Raw genomic sequence first — 26,339 nt, forward strand, 5'->3', positions numbered from 1 at the left:
GTGTGTGTGTCGGTGTCGCATGTGTGTGTGTTCATGCATTTTTAGGTGATTACACGATTGAGTTCCAGGAGTGGCGAGCTTTTCTCAGGTCCGTCTGAGGTTTTCCTGCTGTCCTGAAATACACCTCTCACTGCTCGCAGCAGGAAATGTTTTATGACAGTTGGTACAGACATCGCACCACGACGCCACATGTGTAAAGTCTAAGAGGAGGGAGGAGGGGGCTATCAAAACCCACCCCTCCAGGAAAAAAAAAAAAAAGTATGTCTTGTCCCCCTGGCTGCAGGAAACGGCCCTCATGTTAACTTGTACGCACGTCTGGCCAAAGTCAGCCGAGCGCACACCCTGAAGGCCTCACACTTTGGGGAAAATAATTTAAAGGGTCAGAATACTTGAATCGCAGAAAAACATTTTTCTCGCTAACCGTGCAGATAGTTTTGGTTTTTCATGTGCTGAAGTTTTGAAATATCCCTTCTGTGAGATTTCTGTCACCACCCGCGCCGACACAATGGAAGGTGACTGGAATCCTGCTTGTGGTGTTTCGAAGTGATGAAAAATTACAATTGACGACGTTAACTTAAGAGGAAAAAAGGGGGTCTATTTCTAGAAGGAATGCCTCGGTCTGCTCTGGATAACTCCACAGACCTCACTGTGATGAACAGTTTTCATTGGATCTACTTTCCACTGAAGAAATAGTCCCAGTGCAGGCTGCCCAGTGAGGTCTGTGGATTGCCCAGTTGTAACCAGGACATTGTTCTCTGGGAAAAAGACGCCGCCTCGCCTCGCCTCGCTGCTGCTGCTGCTGATGTTTCATTTCTGTTCAGCACCCAGATGAAATTTTATTCACCTCTTGTCGTATCATGGCGGTGGCGGAGGTTTAAGAGGCGGAATACACGGCTCATTAAACTTCATGAATTCATCTGCACGGCCAGAGTTCACTACGCCTCGCTGAGCAACCAGTTGTCAGCCCCAGCATCAGGTTCTTTTCCCCTTATAACCCCTCATTTATACAGTATTGATTATTGATCCTAATCATCCTCTGCTCCAGGGCCTAAAAATTATTTCAAATTCTTTTTATAGAGTTTTCAAAAAACTGTAGTGAGAAAAAACAAAACAAAACAGTTGAAACTGACAGAGAGCTAATAGACACAATTGCATGAATACCATACATGGATCCCATCTCCAGTGTGCGTCATTTATAATATACATACATACATACTTAATAGACAGTTTTTTTTTTTTTTTTTGCTTCAATTTGTTCCAGGGCCCAAAATTATCCAGATTTTGAAATCCCCTTTTTTTTTTGCTATCCAGGATCACGTAATCCGTCTTAATTTTATCCCAGTTGTTCAAAGCAAAGTTGGATTGGATCAGTCTGATCCAGATCCAAACTATTCAAGATCAACAAATCCGGATAATGAGTGTTAAATGTGACTGGTCTGTAAACTACAGGTAGAACTGCAGCATGGAGACACTCAGAGTGTGTTTATTTGAAAATGGGATGTATGTATTGATTTCTGAGCAGTTTTTTTTGTTTCTTTCATGTCTTTTAAACAAAGCAGACCCCATCTGACCCACAACAAATGAATGAAAAAAACAAATATACAGTACATTAGTCAAATACATTGTGAATATTTGTCCATATGTTTCAAATTCAGACTTCTGAATTCCAAATACAAATTTAAATTTTCATTTAAAGGAACAATGAGGAGTTTTGGAAAGTGAAGTGTTTTCACTACATTTCCCATGAGCGCAAGACGGATGAAAGCCAAAACATTTGCCAAGAATGTTTTCATTGATCAAGAATGGAAGTCGGAGGTTGGAAGACGATCAGATACCGTCGTAGTTCCGACCATAAACGGCGATCTGGCGGCGTTATTCTCATGACTCGCCAGGCAGCGCCCGCGAAACAGAAAGTAGGAAATGCTGGGCGACTCGATCACTACATAATAATAACATAACGATAAAGACAAAACGATATATTTATCAAAAATGGACCCATTAACAAGTGGTAACGTAGATTAATCCACATTAATATGAAACCCTTTTAGAACCAAATACAAACTCGTCATTGTCCCTTTAATAATCCAGTTGTTGGGGAAAAGTTATTTGTTTGGTGAAATAATCAAAAGTTTACTTTTTTATTTACTTTATACGTTATAATTGTTGTTTATTTGACCAATCTTTGGATCAAAGCTTTCCCAATCCTACAAACTGAGCGTTTGATCCAGATTAAAACCAAGACTGGATTACGTGATCCAATCCGAACTCAGAATCAGTTTTTTAGTTTTGAAACAACCCATTTTCAAGATTTGATCCAAAATCTGATTAGATTACCTTTTGAACAACTGGGCCCAGTGTTTCCTCTCTCTATCTCCCTCCACTTCTTATCTCATTTCCTTATTTGTGATTCTGTAAACTGTCACTGTCACTTCCACATGGCGTTTATCTGGCACGATCACAGAGTGGATGTACAACTTAAAACATCGTGTCCGTCACGCATGAGCTCATATTGTTCAAACAACCAATCTCCAGAGCTGTAAAAACAAATGGAGGTGATTTCCGAAATATCAAGATGCTTTATGCTTCTCAAACCGATATTTAATATCCTCCAGAGCTCCATGGCTGTGTGCGACTGTCGGGGTGTATCTGAAGTGGATATATTTTATTGTATTTTTCACCCATAAGTTTTGGGGTGTGTGTGTGTAAAGCTACAGTACGAGGTGACCTCATTCTGACTGTGAACCACCCTCTGGGAATCCCCTAACTCACAACTGTTTGTAGGGCTCTGCATCCACGCTTGTGTGTGTGTGTGGGTCTGTTTAGCTCTGCCATATGCTGAGGTAATGGTCGTCCTCAAGGGGACAGATCATCCTCAGAAAAAAAAAAAACCTCTGGGTGGTCCTGTGACGTAAACGGTGTAAACTGCTCGAAAAAAAGAAGGTACAAAAAGAGGGAAGAAAGTTAAATGGTTCAAATTATGGACAGATTGTCAGACGGAGAGGTCCCGGGTCAGGGGACAACAGTCTCTGTATGAGCTGTCTGTCTTGTTTTAAAGCCCCCAGAGCTCAGATAAAAGACACAAAATGACCAAAAACAGACACAAAACTGCAAAACTATCACAAAGGGACACTCAGAAGGGAGCTTAATAATCATAAAGAGACACACGTCTACACAAGGAACCGCAAAGAGAAACAAAATGACCATTAAGACAGACACCACTAGCAAAAAAGTTGGACGCACCTTCCACATGGAGACAAGTCAGCCACAGAGAGACAGGAAATGACCACAAGTTTATGCAGAAAGACCCAGAACCAAGAAGAGGCCTAAAGCAACCAGAGAGAAGTGGAAAATGATTAGAAAGGGACACAAATCAGTTATAAAGGAGCGAAATGAGCATTAATGGATGGAGACTACCAAAATGAAAGAGAAGACTACCACAAAGACACCAAAAGACACACATGGGGAAGCAAACCAACTGTAAAGAGACTAAAAAATGACCACAAAGAGACACAAATCTACACAAAACAACCACAAAGATGACCATTAAGAAAAACACAACTACCAAAAAGCTGGATGTAGCTCCCACTAGGAGACCAAAGATGACACAAACCGTCCACTAAGAGACAGAAACTGACCACCCCACACACAGCAACCAAATCGACTCAAAACAAACACAAATAAATGAAAAGTGGTTAATAAGGGACACAAATCAGTTACAAATGGGTAAAATGACCATAAATGGATGCAAAACTACCAAAATGAAAGACAGGATTACCACAAAGACACCAGAAGAACTACTACAAGTAGAGGCAAACCAACTATTAAGAAACTAAAAATAACCACAAAGAGATAGAAACTGACCACACCACACACAGCGACCACAGAATGACCACGAAAAGATGTAAACGGACTCTAAACAAACGCAAAGACATGAAAATGATTAGAAAGGGACACCAATCAGCTACAAAGGAGCAAAATGTCCCATTAATGGATGCAAAACTACCAAAATAAAAGACCTGACTACCACAAAGAGACACAAAACACCCACAAAGAAACACAGAATGACCATTAAGAGACACACAATTACCAAAACAGCTGGATGTAACTTCCACAAAGACACCAGAAGAGACACGAAACTGCCACATGGGGAACCAAACCACATATAAAGAGACTATGATGACCACAAAGAGACACAAATTTACACAAAACAACCATTAAGTGGAACACAACTGCCAAAAAAAGGACAAGAATCATCATCAATGGAACAAAATGACCATTCATAGATGGAAAACTACCAAAATAAAAGACCTGGCTGCCACAAAGACACCAGAGGAGACACAAAACCAACTATAAAGAAACTAAAAATTACCACAAAGACACACAAAATGACCATTAAGAGAACCACTGCTACCAAACAGCTGGATGTAAGTTCCAGAGGGAGACCAAAGGTGGACATAAAATGACCACAAAGTGATAAAACACAACTACAAAGAGCCAATAACTGACCACAACATCCCACACAGAGACCACAGAGACACTGGATGACCATGAAAATGGATGGACTCAAAACAAACAGGAAGGAAAGGTTCAAGATTTAACAACAAATGGGCACAAAATGACCATGAAGAGAAACACAACTACCAAAAAGCTGGATGTAACTTCTACTAGGAGACCAAAGACGACCACAAAGGGATAAAAACACAACTACAAAGAGAGAGAGAAACTGACCACACCACACACAGAGACCACAGAGACACTGGATTACCATAAAAAGATGCAAATGGACTCAAAACAAACACAAAGAAATGGAAAGTGATTAGAAAGGGACACAAACGGACCTCTAAGGGAAGCAAACCAACTCTGAAGACAAGTGAAACTACAACGAAGACGTTAGAAACCACCACACAATGACCCCAAAAGACACAAAATCACCGCAAAGACAAACTACAAATGCCACGACTGCCTTGTTTTTGCAGAAGGGGTGGGGGGGCTTTTCGACCTGGAGGTGCTCTGGGGCCCATTTTCATTTTCACACAATCTGTACTCGCCTCAAAGGGATTCCTCAAAAAACAGGCTAAAGTGTTTGTGTTCGCTCTGATGGTTTTTGCAGCTGCGAGGCCTGGCAGCAACAAACGCATGCATGTGGGTAATGAATGCAAGTAAGTCGAAGCCGTCGAGTTTATTCAAATAAATTCCAACTTTTCATTTGATCTCACTGGAGTCCATTTATCACACACATGCAACTGCACACACCTAGCGGCTATCGGAGGAGGAGGAGGAGGAAACGGAAAGCAAAGGAAAGGAAAGGAGAAGTATTAGCATGGGAGCGTCGAGGCCGATCTTCCTGTGCTCCGTGACTCATCTCTGTTCAAGAGTAACACTACCCCGACGCTGGTGAGCCGACAGGAAAGGATCAGTATCCCCTCGCTCCGCTGGGAGTGATGTGGGTGTTTGGTGTGTTTACCCCAGAGTCAGAGTCAGTGCTGCACATGTGTGTCAAACATGTTTGTTTTATGCAGGTCGGGTGTTATGTGGGCAGAAAACTCCCTACTTTGAAGCTCTGGGAAAGAGTCAGCCTCCTCCTGCACCTGCCCTTCTCTTCCTCTCTCCGTCCTGCTGAGTAAACCAACCAACCTCCACCCTCCTTCACCTCCTCCTCCCTGCTTTTCCTTTTCCTCATCCCTACACTGCAAAAAACTCAAAATCTTTCCAAGAATATTTGTCTTATTTCTTGTCAAAATGTCTCATTTCTAGTCAAAACGAATCTCTTTCCACTTAAAATAAGACTCATCACCTAAAAATTTACTTGTTTTTAGACAATTTCCCTTGTTTCAAACTAATTTTCACTTGAAATAAGTAGAAAAATCTGCCAGTGAAAGGAAGTTTTTTGTGCTTGTAATAAGAAAGAAAAACTTGCTCCACTATCAGATTTTTCTCCTTACTTCAAATGAAAATAGACTTGAAATAAGTAAAAAGTGTCTAAAAACAAGCTACTTTTTTTTATGTATAACTATGTATGTATATGCATAAATATACATATTTTAGGTATAATGAGATTTGTTTTGACTAGAAATGACATTTTGACTAGAAATAAATAATATAATAATAAATAATATTCTTGGTAAGATTTTGAGTTTTTGCAGTGCTCCTTCTCTTGAGTCAACGTTTGTTTCACATGGACGGAGCAGAAACATGGACTCATACCTTCAGGGGGCCAAAGTAGGTCATCATCTGTCATGAAGGCCGGCCTTCCACAGTGACTCACACTGAAACTTTTTCTCTTTTTTTTATGATTTGCCCTGGCTGCTGCTGTTGTGGTGGTGGAGTGGAGGTATAACTACAGGGTTCAGAGGTTGCTGCTGCGGTGAAAGGAAACGTTGAGTGATAGAAGGAGATGCTGACACGGTGGGTGAGGGCTGCACAGCTGGAGCTCAGATGGCAGAGCCCGTCGACCAGTAAACCCTCTGTTTGTTTGGTTGCCACAACATTAATCAGAGAAACCATGTATGAACATCAGGGGTGGTTCTGCAATGTGTGTGGGAGCGTGAGCAGGTTGTGGAGAGAGCTGGTCCTCTTAAAACATCTGCTGCTGCTGCTGCTGCTGCTGGACGCCATGACACATAGTGCTTATTTTTCATGTTGTGCAAAGTTGTTATGAGAATATTGATAGTGGACAAAATGAGTCCTCACTCTCTGAGCTGGTGAGTCTCAGAGGAGCTGGTGTTTGTTTTTTCAGCATTATGGCTCAATCAAGAGACAAAAACTGTGTCTGTTTTCAATTCACTGTGGCTGATGCTACTGTTGAGCTGTTAAGACACATATGGACTCACAATGTGCATCAGTCTTTGCAGCATGAGTCCATCTTAACTTTTGCAATGATTTGTTGGTTTGGGAACCTCAGCATCTCAAATAAGAATAAGATGAAGAATGTGGTCAAACTCTGCCAAAAAACAGAGTGGCATTAACCTGAATGACTTTGATAATGTTTATCAGGCTAGAGCCATTCAGAGGGCAAGGGCCATTCTGGCAAACCCTCTCCACCCTCTTCATGCAGAGTTTCGACTCCTCCCATCTAAGAGGAGGTACACGTTCCCTTGTCAGGCCAAATCAAATAGATATTTAAAGTCCTTTGTCCCGTCTGCCATTAGATTCCTCAATACGCTGTAGGCGAACCTGTTGGGAACGATGTACAGTATTGTAATCTGTGATGACTATATGTATTTATATGTATTTATTGTATCATTGTGTGTGCTATGTGAGATTTACTGTGTTTGATTCTGAACTTTTGCTGCATACCAAATTGCCCTTCGGGGACATTAAAGATGTTGAAATTCAAATTCATTCATAAACGGCGTAGAAGCTGGTGCAATGTGGCGTTTGGTAAGTTGGTGTTAAAGACTTCTGCGTCTATTACAGTTTAGTTCTGGCAGATGTGCAGACCAAACCATGTTAGAAAGCCTCAATAGAGAACCTTAAACCTGAGGGAGCTACGATGGTTAATCCACCCTGGGTGCAAATAGCATCGTTGCTTCTAGATATCTGACTTACGATATAAACAGTTGCATGGGTTGTCCACACTGGGTGCAGCTACTGTAGCATCTTCCAAAAAGACGTTTATCTTTTGAAAGTAGGGATGGATCACGAGCCAGAGGACACTGGAGTGTGGCATTGGCCGCAACAGGAGCGGTATTAAAATCGCTGTACCGCAATGAACGATCGTATATGAACTTGTTCATATTTTAGGCGAACATGAACTGAATGTTCTGTATTTCCACTTGATGAACGTTACTGTGAGCGCGTTCATTCTGGCGTTTGTGAACGGCGCTCTCTCACAGTACGACTTCGTTCGAGATTGTGGCAGATACTGCTATGACTATAGGGATTATGGCAATGGGCCAATTTGCCAAAATGTTGAACTATCCCTTTAAGATGAATAGTCATATCAGTGCAGGAGGTCGGCAGGATGTTTGTGATAGTTTGAAACTAAAGAAGAGTTGTTGTTGAAGAGTTGTAGATGTGTTGAACCCTGAGCTCAGTGATCTGATCCATAGAGCCTTCCAGCTTAGAGGAGAATTTCTGTCATTTTTGACCCCTAAATCATTTTCCTGATGGTCACCCAGTATTGGGGGAGCAAAAAACACGACTAAACCACAACAAACACTCAGAAAACAATCAAATATCTATGGTACATGCCTTGAATCCTTAGAGGACACTACTGAACTCATTGCCCCCATAGGTTAGCGTTGTCGCTATCCCTAGCGCCGAGTATCCCTGGGGTAACTCCGATTTAGGGGTCAAAAATGGACGGAATTCTCCTTTAACATGTAGCGGAAAACCTCCCAATCTGGCCGCCACAGTGTCGCACCGCTAACGTCTAAACCCTGGTTGGATCAGGATTCAAAATTGGATATGGAGATTAAATCTGACACAGAGTTTCAGTGTTGAATCTGATCAAATAATTGCTGTCTGTGGTTCTAAATGGGCTGTGGCAATTATTTTTAAAAATAAACTAACAGCGACGTATTGAAAAACAAAAAGAAGCATGACCTAGTTCATTTTTGGGGCCGTGATTGCTTAATTGTGTTCATTTACATACCAATAAACAGATTTTCTGTGGCTGAAATGTAGTTTTTTTTCAGAAGGGGGGCTGGGGTCTCCCCTTAGAAGAGTTCAGTCATCTGTGAGAGACTCGGAGCAGACCTGCTGCTGCTCTGGGTGGAAAGGAGCCAGCTGAGGTGGTTCAGACATCTGGTGAGGATGTCTCCAGCTGGGAGGAGGCCACGGGGCAGACCAGGACTAGGTGGAGGGATGATGTCATCAGCCTGGCCCGGGAACACCGCGGGATCCCCCAATCACAGCTGGATGATGGAGCTGGGGAAAGGAAAGTCTGGGGCTCACTATCGGATCTGCTGCCCCAAAGAAAACAACCCCGGATAAACGGTTAAAGATGGATGGATCATGATTTTTAAAGGGATAGTTCAACATTATGGTAAATTGGCCCATTGCCATAATCCCTATAGTCATAGCACTATAGGTTCGTTACCTTTAATTGTTGGTGCAAGCTGTTTTTAGAACGGCGGAGCAGAGCCGTGAGCTGCTCAGAGCTACGCTACGGAGGCTAATGGGATTTCTTGGTTTCCCTCATCAAACTCATCAAATACACAATCCAACAACTCCACAACGCTCTGGTGGACAAGTTGTGAGCTGCAAATACACCACGCTGTGAGATAATAACACAACGTTACCAGACAGAGTTGTTTTAGAGGGAAATACAGAGACTGCTTGATGAAAAACTGTCCCTGAAGGCAACGTGCATCAGTGATTTTGCATGAATAAAACAACTCTGTCTGGTAACCTTTGCCAAAATGTTGAACTATCCCTTTAAGATGAACAGTCATGTCGGTGCAGGACGTTGGTGATAGTTTGAAACTCAAGAAGAGTTGTTGTTGAAGAGTTGTAGATGTGTTGAACCCTGATCTGATGAGCTGCGACACAGAGGAGTGTTAGTTTTGACTGTGAGATGAGAGCACAGCTTGGACCGTGTCGATGTTCAACCAGAACCATGATAACAAACATGACAAACACTCTGAAGCTCTCTTCCTGACCTTTTAACACACTTTTGTTTTCCTCAAAACTGTTTATTAATATTTTGCGGATTAGTCAGCGCTGGGAAGTACCTCGCTGAGCAACAACATTCAATCTGAGGACAAATTCATGATTTCATGCTCAAACAAGTCGTTTTATCACAATCTGAGGTTAATGACTTCACATGGAGCTGATCAAATGTTTCCAGCCTGATATCTGGTGTTTACACAGCAGAGGAGGATTCGGTAACTCTTTCATTTACAAGAAATAACAATTAATTGCTTCATAATGTATAGAAATAACGGTCAATTTCATAGTAATGTTGAGAAATATGGCCAAGAAATAACAAGTGATTGTGTAGAAACAGCCCAGAAATATCGGCCAGTTACAGAGGACTTGGTGGAGAAAAATTCTGGCCTTTTCCTTTTCCGAAAAATGCAAGGCATGAAAATCATGTGTAATCTTTTGCCTTTATGAAAAACATGACATTATTATGATATTGACCATTATTTCTAGGCTATTTCTTGACATTACTACACAATTATTTGTAACTTCCTGGCTATTTCTTGACATTATCACGTAATTAGCACATTGTAAATTAAAGGGTTACCGAGATTTAAAGTGATACGCCAACATTTTTTTTCGTGTCTTGCCTCACTCCCGAGTCCATGACCAGCAGATAGACACCATCCTTTCCACTGTGCGTGCAGTAACAAGGGAGATAGAGCCGTATCGCCTGTAATTAGCTTAGCTCAAACACTGGAAGTGTATAGGTAGTGTTAGCCTGCCTCCTACCCGAGCTGAAATCAGCAGTCAGAAGCTGATTTCATTTTAGCTCTAAACTCTGTAAATATATCACTTTATCCACATTTCAAACATGTTTAGGTGAGAAAGTAGCCGTTTAGATCAGCAGTGTGTCGTTAATTTGTCTAAATACCAGCTGTTTACAATTTTGTTCGGACGAATTCGGCGCTACTCAAGCTAGCCGTTGTGACCAACGCACCTCCGGTTACTTTCACAAAATAAAACACCCGTTGCCCTTTACATACAGAAAACCATGACGATAGAATTTGTGCTTTTACTTTGAAATAGGAAGCTATAACCTACCCTCGATGTAGCTAGCTTGAACCAAAATAAACCGTCTTTGTTTGAACCCTCCATTTTGACCGATCTCATCCCGTTAGCGGCATTTGACCGATGCCTTACCGGAGAGTTTTGTCAGCTCTGAGACGAAGATCGGCCCGCCGGTTTCCGTTTAGAGTTGCTGAAGAGTTTCTCTGATGACTTTAGGTGGAGGCAGGCTAACACTACCCATACACTTCCAGTGTTTGAGCTAAGCTAATTACGGGCGATACGGCTCTATCTCCCTTGTTACTGCACGCACAGTCGAAAGGATGGTGTCTATCTGCTGGTCATGGACTCGGGAGTGAAGCAAGACACGAAGAAAAAACATGTTGGCGTATCCCTTTAAGCTGCTCTAATTAATATTTCTATATTAAAACTATAGTATTTACCTCACATTATTGTCATCCAACCTCAGCGCTCCATTGTTCTCTGCTCTGATTGGTCGGCTCACAGACAGTAGGAGGAACAGAAGCTCGCTGCCATCGCCGCTCTGGCTCTGTTGTCAAGTACAACATCAGAAACATTTGTTGGTCGACAGCTGCATGGTTTCAGAGCAGCTGAGTGAAATTTTCCCCCAAATTAACTTCTGGTGTGTCTTTCTGTGTTGCTTCTCGTGATGTTTTTGCTGTGGAACGTGCATGCGGAGCGACCTGCCGTGTCTCTGGAGGTGAAGTCATGCATCATGTTGATGTCGACCACTTCTTCATCCATCCCTGTGTGTCACGCTATTCTACTGCTGCTCTGGCTCACGACGTCCAACATAGTTGTTTTCAGCTGTTTCCAGCAAGTGACTAATGCTGCTGCTGTTGTTTTTTAGTGAAGAAACACATTAATTCCATTTACATGAAGCACAGAAGAGAGGAATGCAAATAACAAAAGACTACGTACAGTATCAATCCTGCACACACAGAAGAATCTGGGGACTTTTCCAAAAAAGGGATGTTGACCACGTTACACCACAAAGTGAAACATATCGGTGTTTGTGAGAAACTTGAGGGGATTTCATGTTTTCACTCAGATCGCCCCGATTCTCTGAACAGACCACAGATCAGCTGTTTCAGCCTCTACACCACCTACACACCTGCAAACCTCTCAGGATGCTCCATCTACCCACACACACACACACACACACACACACATCCAGGTCATTTCCACCAAACTGTTGACACACACACATTCTGCAGAACACACACACACATGCACTTTGCAGCCCGTTATGATGACCTAACCTCGTTATTCCCCACCCAATAATAATTTAATCCCCACAAACACAAACTACTGTGTAATACGATAACATCACATTATTGTATTAAAGCACGAACTCTCCTGAGGTTTCACAAACCAACGCGGCGACTGTTTCCGTGTTGCACCGACTCTCTCTGTGTGTAACGCAGTCATTTGATGTTATGTCAGGGTTCCCATGCGGCCTGGAAAACCTGGAAAATGGTCGACTAGTTTTCCAGTCATGGAAAACACATGGAAAATGAGGAAAAAAAAGTCAAATACCCTGGAAAACCTGGAAAATTATTTATTATCACATGGTGACATCAGCCGCCAGAGCTCTGTTTGACTTTTTCAGACCCCACCAAGGATTTCTTTTCCAAAGAAGAGGCTAGTGAGAAAACTAGACACATTGAGATGATGAGTATTAAAGGGATAATTCAACATTTTGGCAAATTTGGTTCGTTACTTGTAATTGTCGGTGCAAGCTGTTTTTAGAACGGTGGAGCAGAGCCGTGAGCTGCTCAGAGCTACGCTACGGAGGCTAATGGGATTTCTTGGTTTCCCTCATCAAACTCATCAAATACACAATCCAACAACTCCACAACGCTCTGGTGGACAAGTTGTGACCTGCACATTCACCACGCTATGAGATAATAACACAACGTTACCAGACAGAGTTGTTTTAGAGGGAAATACGGAGACTGCTTGATGAAAAACTGTCCCTGAGGGCAACGTGCATCAGCGGTTTTGCATGAATTTCCCTGCAGGTGCAGGTCACAACTTGTCCACCAGAGCGTTGTGGAGTTGTTGGATTGTGTATTTGATGAGTTTGATGAGGGAAACCAAGAAATCCCATGAGCCTCCGTAGCGTAGCTCTGAGCAGCTCACGGCTCTGCTCCGCCGTTCTAAAAACAGCTTGCACCGACTTAAAGAATTAAAGGTAACAAACCTACTGCTATGACTATATGGCAATGGGCCAATTTGCCTAAATGTTGAACTATCCCTTTCGCAATATTGGACAGCAAGCGTGATGGTTTTCTCTGCTGAGTGGGAAATATGCTTATAGATTAAAGAAACAAAACCCAACAGTGTTTCTCTACAGTATTAATGTCTGCAGCTGAAGCCAAGAGACAATTAGCTGAGCATAAACAGAGGATCTGGAGGAGGAAGCGGCCTCGGTCCAGAGTTCAGCTGTCACTCCTCCAGCACCTATAACACTCACCAATTAGCACCACACTGCGGGGTGAGGGGTTTCCCCTTTGTTTCCAGACTTTGTTCCCTCCAAGCCTGAACTCCATGGTAACCACGCAGACACAGCACTTACAGTACAGTATATATCAATCTTATCTAGCGCAGCGCATGGTCCAAAATGTCATTATTCCTTCCCCACAAATCCCAGATTATACATATATATTATTTTTTCTCTCTAAGCTCTTGATGAGGGAAAGATGTTTGTAATTCTTTGTTTTACAGGTCCGTATTTTTCTAATAATTTCCTCGGTAATGTCTTCTGGAGTTTCATAGAAAGAGCTCTGTAATGTTGTGCTAATTATAGGGAAAACAGAGACGGTGGTTCACCACACAAATATTTAATTCTTACTATTTACTGGTCTTTAAGTCGGAGCAGGCCAGCTGAACATGAAATAATGGGACATTCATCTATGGAAAAACAAACACTCTATTTGATATGAAGACTAATGTTTCCACTTGGTTTGAATGAGTTTATTCAGAGAAATGAATCTTCCTGTTGTCAGGACCAGTACATCTCCTTCGCAGTGGCGTGCACAGGGGGGGGGGGGGGGGGGGCAGGGGGGCAGTCGCCCCAGGGGGGTGGCCCAATTGTTGAAAAACGTGTGTTAAAGTGCACTCTAGAAGCCAAAACGTGTGTTAAAGTGCACTCTAGAAGCCAAAACGTGTGTTAAAGTGCACTCTAGAAGCCAAAACGTGTGCTAAAGTGCCCTCTAGGAGCCAAAACGTGTGCTAAAGTGCCCTCTACAAGCCAAAACGTGTGCTAAAGTGCCCTCTAGGAGCCAAAACGTGTGCTAAAGTGCCCTCTACAAGCCAAAACGTGTGTTAAAGTGCCCTCTTGGGAGACAAAACGCGTGCTAAAGTGCCCTCTAGGAGCCAAAACATGTGTTAAAGTGCCCTCTAGGAGCCAAAACGTGCGCTAAAGTGCCCTCTAGGAGCCAAAACGTGTGCTAAAGTGCCCTCTAGAAGCCAAAACGTGTGTTAAAGTGCCCTCTAGGAGCCAAAACGTGTGCTAAAGTGCCCTCTTGGGAGACAAAACGCGTGCTAAAGTGCCCTCTAGGAGCCAAAACACGTGTTAAAGTGCCCTCTTGGAACCAAAAAGCATGCTAAAGTGCCCTCTAGAAGCCAAAACGTGTGTTAAAGTGCCCTCTTGGGAGACAAAACGCGTGCTAAAGTGCCCTCTAGGAGCCAAAACATGTGTTAAAGTGCCCTCTTGGGAGACAAAACGCGTGCTAAAGTGCCCTCTAGGAGCCAAAACATGTGCTAAAGTGCACTCTAGAAGCCAAAACGTGTGTTAAAGTGCCCTCTTGGGAGACAAAACGCGTGCTAAAGTGCCCTCTAGGAGCCAAAACACGTGTTAAAGCGCCCTCTTGGAACCAAAAAGCATGCTAAAGTGGCCTCTAGGAGCCAAAACGTGTGCTAAAATGCCCTCTTCAGTGGCGAGGACGCGCTATATGTGCCCTTTTTTTTTCTTTCCGCCCCTGCCCTTCAAAAAGTCTGTGCACACCACTGCTCCGTACGTCTTCAGGAAGCTACAGATCTTTCTACCTCACACAGCATCTAATCGTCTTGGTGATCGGCGGGACACTGAGTCTCTTGTTGAACTCCAGGATGGATGACATCATCATCAGCTCTGTGCTTTAACTTCATGACAAAGGGAGGAGAAGAAGGGGATTTCTTTGCTCCCCCATACCGAGCGCTCCACCCTCTGTCCTTTCTTTGTTGCCCTCGGTGATAACCATCTCTCCGCCGCCCGCCCGTCCGGTCCGGTCCGGGCCGCTTCCCGCCGCTCCGTGCCCTCTGCCCACCTGGAAACCTCACCCACACGTTCAAACGGAGACAACGCCCAGACTTAAAAGAACTGGTGCGAACAAAAAAAAAAGGTGCTTTCTTTAGTTTAGATCCTGTAAAGCTGCAACTGAAACCGATCACAGAACGCTTCGCTGCAGAAAATCCTATTTGGATTTGCGTCTCTTGATGTGCGTCAGAATCCCGCTGTACTGTACATGCATCACATGTGACTTTGATTTTTAAAACAAACAAAAAGCATCATGTATTTGGGTAGAGCCGTCTTCCATCTGCACACACACACACACACACACACACACACACACACACACACACACACACACACTGATTGAATTAAGAGCCCCAAATATGATCTGAAGATTATGAGTCATGGCAGTGACCTTCCACTAAACTGGAGGAAACGAACATCAATTCAGCTCCACGTCAGGGCAAAACCCCAACATGACTCACTGCTGCATGCAGACAGATATAAGACACCAAACACCCCAAGATTAATAACAGAATCAAAAACACATTACTGCCCTGTAGATATATATATTTAATGCAGTTGCTTTCATCCACTACCAACATATTGTATATATCTTATCTATATCTATTCTCCTCCTTCGTCTACACACAGATTATACATTTTTTATTTGAATTTTTTGGCCCAACACAACAATAAGAAGAAATCCTAAAGGGAAACTTTGTTTTTTTTCAACCTAGGCCCTGTTTTCATATGTTTTTCTGTATATGTGAGTGATGGATAATACTATTATTGAGTCAGGCAGGCAGCCTGCAGCCCAGCTAACGCTCTGCAACCGGGCAAGTGGCTCCCGTCAAAGTTCGCCCTATCAACGGGCATTTTTTTCACACGGACAGGCTCAGATAGTTACAATGAGTGTCCGACAACATACTAGAAAGGAGAAATGAACGTATGTCTCTACTTTTAGCTGGAGCACTGCAAAAACTGAAAATCTTTCCAAGAATATTTGTCTCATTTCTTGTCAAAATGTCTCATTTCTGGTCAAAACTAATCTCTTTCCACTTTAAATGAGACTCATCACCTAAAAATCTACTTGTTTTTAGATCATTTTCACTTGTTTCAAACAAATTTTCACTTGAAATAAGTAGAAAATCTGCCAGTGAAAGCAAGTTTTTTGTGCTTGTTATAAGGAAGAAAAACTTGCTCGAAAGATGCTTGAAAGAAGTAAAAAGTGTCTAAAAACAAGCTACTTTTTAATGTGATGAGTATTATTTTAAGTAGAATGAGATTGTTTTGACTAGAGATAAGACAAATATTCTTGGTAAGAGTTTGAGTTTTTGCAGTGAGGTCGCTGTTTGTTGTGATCTATATGTCCAAATCTCACCACGCTAGAAATCTCGCGATAAATCTTGCAGCAAAACACCGGTGGGGAATACTGTTATCTGACTGAGGTGAAGAGAGATGACCGGAGAATTTACAAATCGTGGCAACAAAATGTTGGGCTGCTCTTCACACAGCTTTCACAGAGCTTTAACAAGTTAGGGCTAACAGTTAGCTGTGCTACAAATGGATGCTGACACTCCTGTCGATGCACTGCACCGTCGCCGTGCCGACCACAGGGTCTGCAGTGAGCTACTGCCAGTCAGAAGAAGAAGAGACGTGCGCCACCTCAATAATTGTATTATTGTACAGAAAAACATATGAAAAACATATGAAAACAGGGCCCAGGTTGAAAAAAAACGAACTTTCCCTTTAAAGAGGTTAAAATCAGCTGAGGGAGCAGATGAGTAGAGCGTAGGCCTCCTGGTAGTCGCCGTTGCACTGGAGGAGGATGTCCTCCAGGAAGGCCTTGTCGCAGTCGGGGAAACTGTTGACCAGTTTCATCAGGGACCAGTCCAAGTCTGAAAACACACAGAAACACAAAGAGCAGCACAGTTAAAGGGATAGTTCACCCAAAATTGAAATTTCAGAGCCATCCGTGCCGTGGAGTTACAGCGGGGCTCCGTGCAGCACTGCATGTCCATATAACGGTTGCGAACGGAGCTCACTTTTCTTCATCCAAAAAGACACACCAAAAAACATCCAGTTACCTCCATAGTGCAAATCTTGCGCGATTTGCACCGACAAAGGAAGAGCAGTGAACTGAGACACAGGGAGCTTCCATTACAAACAAGCTTAAAACATAGACTTATTTAATTTTTTTCAGAACAGTTTCTCATGTCGGGGCTTCAATACAAGACGGACATTACAGACGAGCAGTATGGAGGTATTGGGATGTTTTTTGGTGTGTCTTTTTGTTACGAAGAAAAGTGAGCTCCGTTCGCAACCGTTATATGGACATGCACTGCTACGCCGAGACCCCCTGTAACTCAGAGAAGCCACGGAGGACTCTGAAACTTCTCCCAGCCCTTAGTCCACATGAGGGGGAGGAGATAATGAGTTATGAAATTTGAATTTTGGGTGAACTATCCCTCTAATGGCCAAATGTAACCAAAACAGCAACATGACCAAGAACAACATCCAAACACTGCTGGTCACTGGCAGCAGCGTCAGTGTTGTGTGACAGCAAATCCACAAACATAACATCATCAGTTGTTTGATGTTGTTCATTGACCGTTCCAACGAAAATCAACAACAACTGCCCATAAAACAGTTTGTAGGTCTGTATGTTGTGCAGGAATCATCCTCTCAGTCATCACCATGGCTACCATCACAGGGACCCAGACTAACTCTTTTTTTTTTTACGAGGAGCACTTAAAATTTTAGGAGCTAAAGCAGAAAATTTAGGGACGCACACTGAGAATCCACTTGCAAAACAAATAAATTCACATTTCCTTTTCATTCGTGATCCTCACACATTGTAATGACAGATTCCAGATTCTTTGAGTCATCCTTTTAACATTTCACCAGTGTTTAAAGGGATACTTCACCAAAAATCAATAATTCACCAATCATCCACTCCACTGTCGTACCAAGGAAAGGTTTGGAGAACTTTTCGGAGTTATCTGAAAGTTCGTGTTGTGGGATTCCCCGAGCCAAGAGGACCGAGGGTTTGAAACGTTGTCAGGTATTTTAGCTGTGACCTCGGCCTGGTGAGACGGCCGTGACCTGGCCGCTGTTCAGAAGGGCAGTCGGTCAAGAATGAGAGGACGGTCGGGGATCCAAAAACACTTCAGTTTATCATAGAACAGCACAAACATGTTTTTTGGGGGTTTTTTTTGGAAACAAAATCCATTTTTAGGTGTTTTTTTTTGTCCCTTAGTTGTTCATTTGAATAACTTCTAGCTGTTCTTGTGTCTTTATTCTCACTTTGCATCTCTAATTGCGGCTGTTTTGCATCTATGTTCAGTATTTTGTGTCATTTTTGGTCACATTGAGTCTCTTCGTGTTGTTGTATTAAGTCTATTTGTAGTCAGTTTAAGTCTCTTGGTGGTTATTTTAGGTCTGTGGGTTCTTTTGTCTATTTTTAGGTGTTTTCTCTCCCTTAGTTAGTTTGAATTAACTTATAGTTGTTGAAATAATCTCTTAAATACTTAGAAATGATGACAAATTTATCATAGAACAGCACAAACATGTTTTTTTTTTTGTTTTTTGGAAACAAAATCCATTTTTAGGTGTTTTTTTAATCCCTTAGTTGTTAATTTGAGTAACTTATAGCTGTTCTTGTCCCTTTATTCTCACTTTGCATCTCTAATTGCGGCTGTTTTGCATCTATGTTCAGTATTTTGTGTCATTTTCGACCACATTAAGTCTCTTTGTAGTCAGTTTAAGTCTCTTGGTGGTTATTTTAGGTCTATGGGTTCTTTTGTCTATTTTTAGGTGTTTTCTCTCCCTTAGTTGTTAATTTGAATTACCTTATAGTCGTTGAAATAATCTCTTAAATACTTAGAAATGATGACAAATTTATCATAGAACAGCACAAACATGTTTTTTTTTTTGGAAACAAAATCCTTAGCAGGGTCTGAAGAAGTCAAACAGAGCAACTCAAGCTTTTTCCAGGACATTATTTTTCTCATTTTCCCTGTGTTTTCCATGACTGGATAATTTGGTCAACCATTTTCCAGGTTTTCCAGATTTTCCAGGACATGTGTGTGTGTGTGGGAACGCTGTGAGTGGGCGAAGCCTGACTGTGATGGTCTGACAGACAGGAGAAGCATCAGAACATGTCACCTTGGGCTCAGACATCTCCACATTAATTGATCCATTGAAAAAAGTAAAGGACGGATAATTTGATAATGATAAATAATTATTAGTTGCAGCCGGCGGAGGTAAAGAAACCACCTGCACACACACACACACACACACACACACACACACACACACTGTGGCAGGAAATGCTTGAGCTCAGCAGTAATGAACATGACGTTCTCTGTTTCTGTTTTCTTTCTCGTGTGCTGTGAGAAGCAGGTATTTGTAGGTGTGTGTGTGTGTGTCTGTGTGTGTGTGTATGTGTGTGTCTCTATGTGTGTGTGTGTGTGTGTGTGTGTGTGTGTGGCAGCTCGTCAGGTATCGAACCCACGGTGTCGATGCAGGCCAATTATAAACGGGCGTGACTGAGTGTGCGTTTGGCCGCCGGCCGAGAGACTGTCAGTGGAGCCTGGGTTCATCGCTCCTGGAGAATTTTCCTCCCTGACTGACAGAAGAGTGTGTGTGTGGTGTGTGTGTGTGTGTCTGTGTGTGTGTGTGTGGTGTGTGTGTGTGTATCTCTGTGTGTGTGCGTGAGGTTAGGCAGGTTTTTTTTTATGCTCTCTGGAAACTCACACACTGTTTGACACATTGTTCAGTTCATACTAGGTGAAGGTTTGTGCCCAGAAAGAAGGGAAAATACTTCTTTTTTTTAAAACACACACACACACACATGCACACACAGACACACACACGCTTCCCACAGACTACAAGTATCAGCAGGATTGAAGCGCCAGCAGCTACAGTAACGCTACGTACCACTCATAGCTTCCTGCCTACGTCGGCTCCTCGGCACCTAGAGCCTTTGATTCCTAACTCAGACTAAACAGACAATCAGGACGGTTCCTCTGAGAAGGGATGAGGTGGGCAACTCTTGTCACTGCTCTGACTTTAGCTTCGGTTAACCAGACTTTAAATAAGAAAAGAAAGAAAAGGAAGAAAAGGAAGAAAAGGCGTGAGAAACAGTGGTGGACGGGCAGTGGTGGACAATAACAGAGTAAATTTACTTGAGTACTGTACTTAAGTAGCTACATATCCAGAGGATTTGTACTTTACTTGAGTATTAGATTTCTTTGGTACTTATTACTCTTACTTGAATACATTTCCAAGACAAATATTTTAACTTTTACTCAAGTTAATTTTTAGGAAGGCTGAAAAGTACTGGTTACTTTTACATGTACATGTAGGTCTGCTCTTTTTTTCTTTTCTTTTCTTTTTCTAAAATACTATTGAACAAGGAGTTAATTCTCAGAAACAAGAGTTAAAAGGTCCTTCAATTCATTTAGAAAAAAAAGCATGAACGCATGTACTTAAAAAAAGCATGTAAAGCATGTACTTTTGGATACTTAAGTACCTTTAAAAGCAAGTACTTTTTTACTCTTACTGGAGTAACATGTCGACTGAGCTACTTTTACTTATAACAGAGTAAATTTTGACCAGTAGTATTTGTACTCTCAAGTAGGGGAGAGCCGCTTTAAATAATAACGCGTCACGGTTGTAACGTTCACATTTTCTCTTGATTGGCCAATGCAATCGTGACGTCATTACGTCAGGATGTGACGAGGACCGTAATACACATGCCTGGGAAAGTGCAAGTGTTTTCCTCCATGCTGTGGTGAGATATCGTCGGAGAAGCTGGATTTTCGCAAAATAAGAAAAATTCACTCCCACATTAGTTTCTGACTACAGATTTTTTCTTTAATGTTGCAGAGCTAAAATCCGCTTGGGTGTCTTTATGTATGTTAGTCACTAGTTTGCATCGTTTTAACACATAATTATTGGTAGGTGTGTTCTGTAAACAACGCCAAATGGACGGTGCTCCGAGCGGCGCATTTGTAATGCATATTGTTGCAATAAAACTTGTGCAAACCGACTGATTTTCTTTTGCATAGACTCTAAAAAAAGAAGTGATTTGAGGTGATGCTACATATTTGACCCAACAGGGGTCAGTGCAGGTATAGGCTATGAATGGGACTCTTAATGCTGCGTTCCATTGCACTCATTGGAAATTACAACTTCCGAGGTAAATGCGTTTCATTGCACAACCTCGGAAAACATGGCCGGCCACAGTGGTGATGTTTGTTTGGATGTCTTTCGAACATCAAAAAGTACTGCTGGGGAAGGATATTAGCTATTTGAGGGAGAGGGAGAGAGTGAGAAAGAGAAAGAGCAACGCTGCTTCTGAAAAAAGAAAAGTTCCGAGTGTAATCGAACGCAGCATAAGTGTTCGCATGCATTCACACAAACGCTCCAACTGTTTTAATAATATACAGTATTTTTATAGGACATTCTTAGTGTTAAAGAAACGTTAAGCAGTTCCCTGAATGAAACATAATTGATTTGACCTGAAAACGATGAGTTTAATGCTACTTTTTAGCAGTGTTACAATTATCAAACCCGCTGTTAAAATCAAGAAGCACCAGCGCTTCAGTTGTAACATGGGACACAGTCCGCTTTCAGTTATATTACTCAAGACCTCTTTTATTAATTGAAAAACTTTAAGTCGTTTTTGATAGCAGACATGTATTGGTACTCTGCCTGAAAATATGACATATGTAGGTAAAACGATCTCTGTGTAGTAGAGTGAAAAGTGAAAAACGTTACAATTGAGGCGGCTCTCCCCTACTGGGGTGGAGTACTCTGTCCATCTCTGTGGACGGGGGATATTCACATTCACATTCATGCCTGTTGCACTCTCAGCTCACCAGCTTCCTGTGTCCAGCTCTGCTGCTCTGGCTCTGGTTCTGGTTCTGGTTCTGGTTTCAGGTGAGCCAGGACGGGGACACGTTGTCCTATAGTTGCCGTGGAGAAGGAGGATGAGGAGGAGGAGGAAGAGGAGGAGGAGGCCGACTGACAGGCCCGCTCCTCCTCCGCCTTCGTCTCCGTCTGCCTCGCTCCACCTCGGCCCTCCAGTCTGTCCAGGAAGTCTGAGTTCACCCTGTCAAAATATAATGAATCACCCCAAAAAAAAATTATAACTCACATTAAAAAAAATAAAAACCTACTGTAGCTAATGCCGTATACTTTATGACCGAACATGCTGGCAGGCTGTGCGCGGTGGCAGCGGCTTGTGTTTGACAAGTTTTTAAACTTCTTTAACCCACTGAAATATGGTGAGGTCAGTGAACAGCTCGCAGCCACTTCATGTTTTTTCCTACACGGCTCCTCTGGTTTTAAATCTAAACTATTAATCTGAGCTCCAGTCTCAGTGGCATTTATGCAGCAGAAGCTTTAATATAAGCACATTTTTATGCTTTTATTTTGTAAAGTTGGAGACAAGAACCTCATTAAATTGTTGAATGTTAAAGGTACATTGTGTAGGAATTCCTCCCATCTAGCGTTGCGGTTGTACTATATCACAAGCAAGTCAATCGTATTTTTCATGCTGCATTCACCTGAAATTGGGCAGACGGCAGACGGACGACAGCCGCTGCAGCCTCCTCAGTGTTATGACCTCTGGTGCTATACTAGATAATAATAATAATAACTTATATTCATAGCGCCTTTCAAAAAACCTAAGGTCGCTTTACAGTGGAAAAAATAAACAAAAAATGCAATAAGCAATGATAACTCAAAGATGGCCGACACTTATCACACCACCTGACAACAACAAAACACAAACGTCTCTTTTAAAGGTACATTGTGTAGGAATTCCTCCCATCTAGCCTTGTGGTTGTATATCACAAGCAACTCAGTTGTATTTTTCATGCTGCATTCACGTGAAATTGGGCGGACGGCAGACGGACGACAGCCGCTGCACGTAACGGCATAAACAAGCCTCTATGTAAACAAGTGGTCCGTCAGGACGAGGCAAAACAATACACGTGATAATATGTTGTCATGGCGATGTGGTATTGTTTTACCGGCTTTCTCTGGACTTCTGTGACTAAAATGACATCTGGTTTGTTAGCGACGGCCGTCTGCCCGACTGCAGGTGAATGCAGCATCAGTGTAACGCTCCATTCCTCCTCACTGAGACACCACATGGCAGCCAGCACCGAGCTTACCCGCTCCATGGAGATATGAATGATATGAACGGCTCATTCAGAGCTGAAAGGAACACTTCACTTTGTTGATGGGGGGGGGGGGGGGGGATTACTGATTAATGAAAAACAGACTTTTGAATGAATAGATAAAAGGAGAAGTTACACAATGTCTCTTTAAAGAGAAAAACAAATAGAAAATGTTCGTACCTTCTGCGATCCAGCTCTCGTTCTCTGGGACTTCTCTCCACTTTAATCTGAGAAACACAAAAGACTAATCAAACCAAAGTCTGGTCACACACATGCATTACAAAGGCAAAGATAACTCAGACTATAATACACTCCTGAGAAAGAGCTAAAAGTAGTTTCTTATCAGGATTAATTGTAAAGGTTATTATCAGTAGGTACATATATACTGTAACTGACCCACTGGACTGTAGATAAAAAGCTTCACCGCTGTGGTTTTACATGCAAAGTGTAGACGACACTATAAGTTCTGCTGTATTTGTTCTTATCAACATATTAATAAACTAAATACATATTAATTTAATGTAATAACCAGCCTGTGTGTGTGTGTGTGTGTGTGTGTGTCTGTAATGACCCTCGTCGTGACTGTGGTAGCAGCAGCTGTCACGCCAAGTGTGAAAAGCAGAACAGTGGTTAACCGTTCACCTTCAGCCTGTCTGGGTCTGTCACACGCACACACACACACACACGCATGCAAACTTACACACACACTCAGAGCTGCTGGTTGCGTAGTCTGATGTCAACTGTGAACGCAACACAACACAAGGGTCTGATGATGTCACAGCACCTGCAGAAGTTGTGACCTAAGTCTTTAGTGCTAATTAGCCAACGTTACCAGCCGATTACCATGTACGGTGGCTGGGAGGATCAGTGCAGAAGGATTTTTGGTAACTCTTTAATTTGCAGGCCGTTAATTACATGATAATGTCAAGAAATAACAATTAATTGCTTCAGTGTCGAGAAATAACAAATTATTGTGTCATAATGTCTAAAAATACCCTAGAAATAACGGCCAATTTCATAGTAATGTTGAGAAATAATGATTGATGGCGTAGAAATAGCCTAGAAATATCAGTCAATTGCAAAAAAAACATGTGTAATCTTTTGCCTTTATGAAAAACATGACATTCATATGAAATTGACCATTATTTCTAGGCTATTTCTTGACATTATCATGCAGTTAATTGTTATTTCTTGACATTATCATGTAATTAACGGCCTGTAAATCAAAGGGTTACTGAGATTTCCATAGACAGCTTGTGTCACCATCTGTTGTTCATGCCGTTAATGTTATTTTTGGGGCGTTGTTGCCTTGGATACTTTTTCTTCTATTCGTTGTAAACACCTGTGATTCATGTTTAGTAAATTTGGTGTTTGTTACTGTAGGTGACTCAGGTGAGGTGTCGCTGCCATAATCTGTCAGCTAACCTGTTGTTGCATGTGACTCATTCATTGGCTGTGGTTGGTCAGTTGCTCAGTGTGAGTGTCGCTGACCGTAATTAATACCTACAGGAAGCCATAAGCCTTTTAATGGTGCTGGTGCTGCCCCTCCCTTTGTTTCTGACATGCTCACACCTGACAGATACCTCAGATCTTCATGTAAATCTCTCCTCAATATACCACGCATACATTCAATATTTATTTCAAGCTTGTTTGTAGCGGAAGCTCCTCTTCCTGGTTCGTCAAATTTGGACGAACCAGGAAGAGGAGCTTCGAGAAGCTTCCGCTACAAACAAGCTTGAAATATAGACTTATTTAATTTTTTTTCGGGACAATTTCGCATTTCAGGGCTTCAACACAAGACGGACATTACATACGAGCAGCATGGAGGTATTTGGATGTTTTTTTGGTGTGTCTTTTTGTTACGAAGACAGATGGTATCCATTTGCAACCGTTATATGGACATGCACTGCTACGCCGAGACCCCCTGTAACTCAGAGAAGCCACGGAGGACTCTGAAATTTCAATTTTGGGTGAACTATCCCTTTTAATATGTACTCACATGTATTGCATTGTGCTTTTATCCTGAAGCACATTGAGTTTATGCTTGCCATATGAAATGTGCTATATAAATAAACTGACATTGACATTTTATTTACTGCAGGACTTCACATTGCTCATTGTGTGGGGACAGTGTATTAGCATGTTAGCATGTTAGCATGCTGCCACAGCCTCACAGAGCAGCTAGCAGGGCTGCAGTGCATTTCTACGGTAACCTGTGGAGGTTTTAACCTGTAGCAACGTTAAGAAATCTTCTTTGTAATGAGTTGGCCCGAGCTCTGAATGTGTCACCAAAAGCACACTCTATACACGTGCACACAGGTGATGCAATCCACTTCACTGTTAATGGGTTTTTAACATGATACCAGTTGTCTACAGGTGGCAGCGATGCACCAAAACCTGCAGCTGCGCTCAGGTGGGAAGAAGAAGTTTCCATCCAATTTGTATTAAAAATTGTAAGTGTAATCGTTTTTTGTTTTTTTTTAATTAATGCTACAAAAGGGAATGCGCATTTGTACGCATGTAGCAACCCAAAACATAATAGCGGCCAATAATGTAATAATTTTGGTCATTTTAAATGTAATAAAGCCGATAATGTAATAACTTGATAATAATGAGCCAATATTGTAATGCCTTTTTTTCAATTGGCTGGTTATTATGTTATTGTTCAAGTATTAAAAACCCCTTTTGGAAATGTAATTACTGGTGCCGATGATGTAATAATATATGTATCTTTTTTTTTTCGGCAATAACTTATTTGATTATTGGCAAAAAAAAAGTTATTACATCATTGGCTCAAGCATTTTATTACATTATTGGCAAATTATTATGTTATTGGCTTTATTACATTTACAATGGCCAAAATTATTACATTATTGGCTGTTACTACATTTCGGGCTGTTACATATGATACGTGTTTCCATCCAATACAGTTATGTGCTAATTGTCGAGTCAGAAGCCAATCTGCAGGAGGAAGACGATGGCTCGCGTGATGACAAAAAAAGATAAACAAGCCGGTGGCGAAAGGAAAAGAAAGCCGTGAAGCGGTGAGAAAGATAAAGATAGAGTTTTGAGGAAATAAAATTCCAGATATGAGGTCTTTACTTGGAAGAGTTATAAAAAGAACCATGTTGACTTTCGTGAAGCGCAAATTCAAAATGTGCATGAATAGGTTGGTGGATGGAAAC

The 26,339-nt window shown here is 42.0% G+C and overlaps 1 protein-coding gene across 1 annotated transcript in view; it reads right to left on the minus strand.

Moving 5' to 3' along the window:
• Positions 1-15,097: 15,097 nt before the first annotated feature.
• The window catches only part of epsti1 (epithelial stromal interaction 1), a 34,285-nt gene continuing 23,043 nt past the window's right edge, over positions 15,098-26,339 (minus strand). Inside the window, exons 8-11 of the mRNA XM_085765517.1 lie at positions 23,335-23,381; positions 21,847-22,079; positions 15,307-16,857; positions 15,098-15,260 (exon numbers count right to left, since the gene is read on the minus strand). Coding sequence (XP_085621643.1) covers positions 16,724-16,857; positions 21,847-22,079; positions 23,335-23,381 — 414 coding nt within the window. The 3' untranslated portion in view covers positions 15,098-15,260; positions 15,307-16,723. The remainder of the gene's footprint in view (positions 15,261-15,306; positions 16,858-21,846; positions 22,080-23,334; positions 23,382-26,339) is intronic.

The sequence above is a fragment of the Trachurus japonicus genome, chromosome 21, assembly GCF_045865225.1.
Source record: "Trachurus japonicus isolate A0001 chromosome 21, Traja_1.0".
NCBI classification, from domain to species: Eukaryota; Metazoa; Chordata; class Actinopteri; order Carangiformes; family Carangidae; genus Trachurus; species Trachurus japonicus.